The sequence below is a fragment of the Myotis brandtii genome, unplaced genomic scaffold, assembly GCF_000412655.1.
Source record: "Myotis brandtii unplaced genomic scaffold, ASM41265v1 scaffold161, whole genome shotgun sequence".
NCBI lineage: Eukaryota > Metazoa > Chordata > Mammalia > Chiroptera > Vespertilionidae > Myotis > Myotis brandtii.
Genome location: NW_005355881.1, coordinates 232,878 through 237,503, shown reverse-complemented (window position 1 = coordinate 237,503; position 4,626 = coordinate 232,878). Strand labels below are relative to the sequence as shown.

Below are 4,626 nucleotides of genomic sequence, written 5' to 3'. Positions count from 1 at the left end.
CTTGGAAATGCCATCTCCTCCCTTTATAGATCCAGCCGCAGGGAAGGTTGTGGCTTCCTGAGTTACTAATCTCAAATTTGCTTCAACTTCTCCTGGTTGTTCTTTCTGCCCACCAACTTTGTAACTAAGTAGCCATATTAGATTCCCTCTTCCCAGAATCGTCTGGCATAGTCTTATTTTCCTAGCTAGATCCCTGCTACTGTGTCTCTGTTTCCTTGTCTATAGAATGGGGTTCATTCATTCAACGAGTAAGTATCTAGTAGCTTTCTTGTGACTATAAACTGTGTTAAGTGGGAATATAGGAAACAAGACAGATTGAAAGACATGAAAATCCAGGCGCTGCTTACTCTCATGCCTCTGTAATGCTCAGATGAGATGTTTACATAAATGTCACCTGCTGTTTGTGTCTCAGGAATTGCCATCACAAGCAAACACTATTTGGACTACAGACTGTTTTCTGAAACCAACTGTTCTTGTCCTAGGGTCTTTCGCCACCACCCCCTATCCCCTCCAATACTGAAAGAGAAAGATTTAGGAGAAATTAAAGGAAGCTTTAATTTACACCATGGGGAGTCAACTTATGCGGCTCATTATCCCAAGCGGTGGTACAGTTTTAAGCACAGGTTTAGCTAAACTCATAGATGGCAGTGGCAGGGTGAGAGAAGGTAGAGATGAGTCCCAGAGCACCCACCTGCCGACTGCCTACTCTCCGCTCTGCTGCCCCCCTGTGGCATCTAGCACAAAGGCAGAAGCATGGGACTGGGAGTCAGGACACCAGGGTTTGAACCCCAGATCTGCTGGCCAGCAAATGCATGACCTCAGACAAGCCATTTCATTTCTCTTGAGCTTCTGTTACTTTGTCTGTAACATGGAAATCTTGAGAATACCTAGGAGGATCTCTACTTGTGATGATTAGTTTAGAAATGCATGTAAAGGACCTACTGCAGTACCTGGTACTTGGTAAGAGCACAATAAACATTTGCTTGTATGATGACTATCTGCTGCAGGCGATCTGGCTGGAATCGCAGTCCTCTGCATTACACTAGGAAACTTGTAGTGGGATTTTGAGCCACTCAGCTTTTCTCTCTGGGCTTCAGTTTCCCCACCTGCAAAAAGGAAAAATAGTAACCATCCTGCCTAATTCCGGAAAGTATCATCTAAGACCCAGGTATTATTATTACTAGATGAGCAATGATACCAGGTTCTAAGCATGAAGTTTGGAGCCAGACTGCTGGCTTTCAATCCCAGCTCCACCCCTTACTTGTAGATTAAAATGCTTAGAAAATGACTAGGTACAGAGTATTTTTTAAAAATATATTTTTGTTGATTTCTGAGAGGAAGGGAGGATAGAAACATCAGTAATGAGAATCATTGATTGGCTGCCTCCTGCACACCCCACACTAGGGATCGAGCCTGCAACCCGGGCATGTGTCCTGACCGGGAATCAGACTGTGACCTCATGACTCATAGGTCGACATTCAACCATTGAGCCACACCGGCTGGGCCCCCTGCTCCCTTAAGATAGATAACATGGTATAGCAAAGCACTTGTACAGGGTGTTTTCCCCTCTTGGCTCCTCTCCTCAGCATTTTTCTCAAAAGGTATACTTTAATGTCCTTCTGACCTAGAGGCCCTTCCCTGCTTCTAGAAGTCTTCCCATCAAAACTGAGGCCAGAACTACAAACTGCATGTTCTGATGGGAAGAACTCTGGATTAGCAGCCAGAAAACCAGGGTTGACTTGCTTGTCTTTGTGATGGAGGCATTCTGATATGTTGTTTCCAAGGAGCCATGACCTTGGACCATGAGCTTCCCCTCTCTGGACCTTGGGCTCTTCTTCTGTTCCATGATGAGGCTTTTACCTTCTGTATGATAACATTCTGCAATCTTGTGATTTGTTGGCAAAGGCCAAGGTCAGGGTTGAGCCTTAGACTAGGGATAGGAATGGGTACTGAGGGACTACTACTGAGTACCATGACATCTTTGAGGCAGGACGCATCCTATCAGGTTGGAGGGGCTCTGTAGAAATGAGGAATCAGGTTGATGTTGGAAAACTACCAGTTGAGTGCAAAACCAACCTGTCATTATGCCATTGTTGACCCAACTCTCCAGGGCTGCTCTGGGGGGCCTGATCCTGCCAGATGGGGGGAGGAGGAGAAGAGGGAGCCAAGTCCGTCCAGAGGCCTCATGCTCTATTCCCCCTGCCAAAACCTGCTCCTACAAAAGGACCAGGGAACCCCCCTCATGCTCAGGTGCATACAAATTACAACAGCTCAAAACACCCTTTATCTTTTAAAATAGGTTTTCTTTAAAGAAATTTTTAAGATCCCCCCCCCAAAAAAATTGTATTTTTCAAATGAAGAATATACGTTATGCAACAAAGAGACTTAGGGATAAACCAGGGCACCAGGCTCCTTTGCAAAATGCTAAAAAGTCTTAAACAGGAGGTAGTGCCAAAGAGGGCATTTCAGGCATCAGGAGGAGGTGCACACCTTTCTGAAGGGCTGCAAACTGTCAAGTACATCTACACCATCTACACTGAGCAGAGGAGGGCTGTGGACGATGTCCTGACCTCCAACTTGATTAGTGTAACATAGACAGCAGGTGCCCCCCCTTAGCCACGCGGGGTAGTTCCAAGACTCCTCCCAGTGGATGCCTGAAACCTTGGACATAGGTCATGTGAATTACCTACACATACACACCTATGATAAAGGTAATTTAGTGTATAAATTAGGCAAGTAAGATATTAACAACAATAAATAAGATGGAAACAATTATGACAATATATTGTAATAAAAGTTATGGAACATGGTCTCCCTCTCTGATAACTGATCTGACCATTGAGAGGGCCACTGAGTGACTGAAAGGGAGGTGTCATAGATACAGGGTGGATGCGCAGGACAGGAATGACCCCCATCCCGGGAAGGAACTGGACGGCACAAGATTCTCTCACACTCCTCAGATCAGCGTGCAATTTAAAGCTGTGAGCTGCTGATTTCTGGAATTTTCCATTTAATATTTTCAGACCACAGTTGACCCTGGGTAACTGAAACCTTGGAAAGCAAGACACTGGGGAGAGCGGGGGACTACTGCATTATACAAAGCTCACTAAGGGCCAAGTATGGAATCCTCTCCATTTCCCCAACTCGTTGGGACTTGCCTCCCAAATCCTTTTACTTGAAGTGACCTTGGACCAGCCACATCCCATCCCAGGACCTCAGTGCCCCCACCTGCACAACAGGAATTACAAGTTCCCCATCTGCCAAGACACATCAAACCTAATCGAGAAGGATGCGATTACTAGTTCGGTGAGAGTATTCAGTAACCGGCAAGAGCCAGGAAAAATGACTGATAACACTTATTTCTCCACCTCCAAGTCAAAACCTCCCGGTCGCTGCAAGCTTTTCTGAGCAGTTCCGGGAAAGGCGTGGTCAACCACTGGGAGCCACGCCCCCGGGCAGCAGGGCGGCCTTCGCCGCGCCCAACTCTGCGGCCCAAGGTAGGAACCCAACAGTGGGACGTACCGCTCCCTTTGTAACCCTCCACCAAGAGAGGAAGTAGTCCCCCCGACCCGTAGCGGGCTCCGTCACCCATACTAGGCGACAAATCAATCCTAGCCCCTCTCCAGACTCAACTATGACTTTGTGGCCTCAGGGACACCTTCCGGCACACTGGAAACCGGTCTTTCCCCAGGTCGCCGTAGGAAGTAGTTCCGGCTCAAGCTAAGCCGATGGGTCCCTCCGCAGCAGGCAAAATAAGATGGCGACCTCGTCGATGCCGGAGTCGGAGAGAAACGCGGTCACGGAAGCGTCAGGTGAGCGTCGGGTAGAGTCAGGTCGCCCCACTGCATCCTGCCGTGAAGTGGACCCACACTGCGGGAATACCCGGCAGCAAGGTCCCGGCCGGCGGGGCTGTCCGAACAGGGCCCTGGGGTCCCAGGCCCTTTGGTCGCTCTCGCAGTTGCCTGAGCGGAAACCCGGCGCCGCCACAAGATGGCGTCGGGCCTGGAGCGCAGGCAGCGCCGGGGACAGCCCCGAGTCGCCAGGCCCCGGGACCGTAGCTGTCAGCCCCCTCCGCAAGGAAGTAGGGGAAGGGGGAGCGAGCCACTGACCAAGGGGGCCTGCGGGCTGTACCACCGACCCTGCACCCGGGGGAACTCGGAATGCCGAAGGGCGGAACCACTGAGCGCTGACGGGACCCTTAGAGCGACCCACACCGAGAAAATCGTGGAGGGGAGGAGAGAAGGGTTATACCGCCATTGACCCCTCTCCCGGGGATAGTGAAGGGCCCTGGGCTGGGAAGCAAGGCTTCTCGGTCCCGTTTTCCCGAAGCTTCCCTCTCTACACACGAGAAAGACCCGCCCGGTCGGAGACTCAGTCTGTTCGTCAGCGCAATGGGCGCACGGGTGCCGCTGGGTGGGCCGTGGTTGCCGGCGGCAGTGACGCGGCCCACCTGTCTCCTCTTCTCTCAGAGTGAAGGCCCCGGACCCTGCGCACCCTGGTCGGGCGGCCCCCCGAACCCATGGAGGAAAACGAGGTGGAGAGCAGTAGTGACGCGGGCCCGGGGCCTGGCCAACCCGAGGAGCCCTCTGAGAGCGGCTTGGGTGTGGGCACCTCGGAAGCCGTGTC

General features: G+C 51.1%; 1 protein-coding gene and 1 long non-coding RNA gene across 3 annotated transcripts in view; one reads left to right on the top strand and one right to left on the bottom strand.

The window, feature by feature from the left end:
* Positions 1–530: 530 nt before the first annotated feature.
* On the bottom strand, positions 531–3,812 carry LOC106725400. Of its 2 annotated transcripts, XR_001361282.1 has the most exons (4): positions 3,634–3,812; positions 2,491–2,661; positions 2,077–2,215; positions 531–1,106 (listed from the first exon to the last, which is right to left on the bottom strand). It is a non-coding gene; the product is annotated as an uncharacterized LOC106725400 (long non-coding RNA). The 2 variants fall into 2 exon arrangements; XR_001361283.1 differs by lacking the exons at positions 2,077–2,215; positions 2,491–2,661.
* A 10-nt stretch (positions 3,813–3,822) lies between these two features.
* Positions 3,823–4,626, top strand: part of ZNF335 (zinc finger protein 335) — a 20,702-nt gene continuing 19,898 nt past the window's right edge. The window contains exon 1 of the mRNA XM_005862193.2: positions 3,823–4,621. Coding sequence (XP_005862255.1) covers positions 4,520–4,621 — 102 coding nt within the window. The 5' untranslated portion in view covers positions 3,823–4,519. The remainder of the gene's footprint in view (positions 4,622–4,626) is intronic.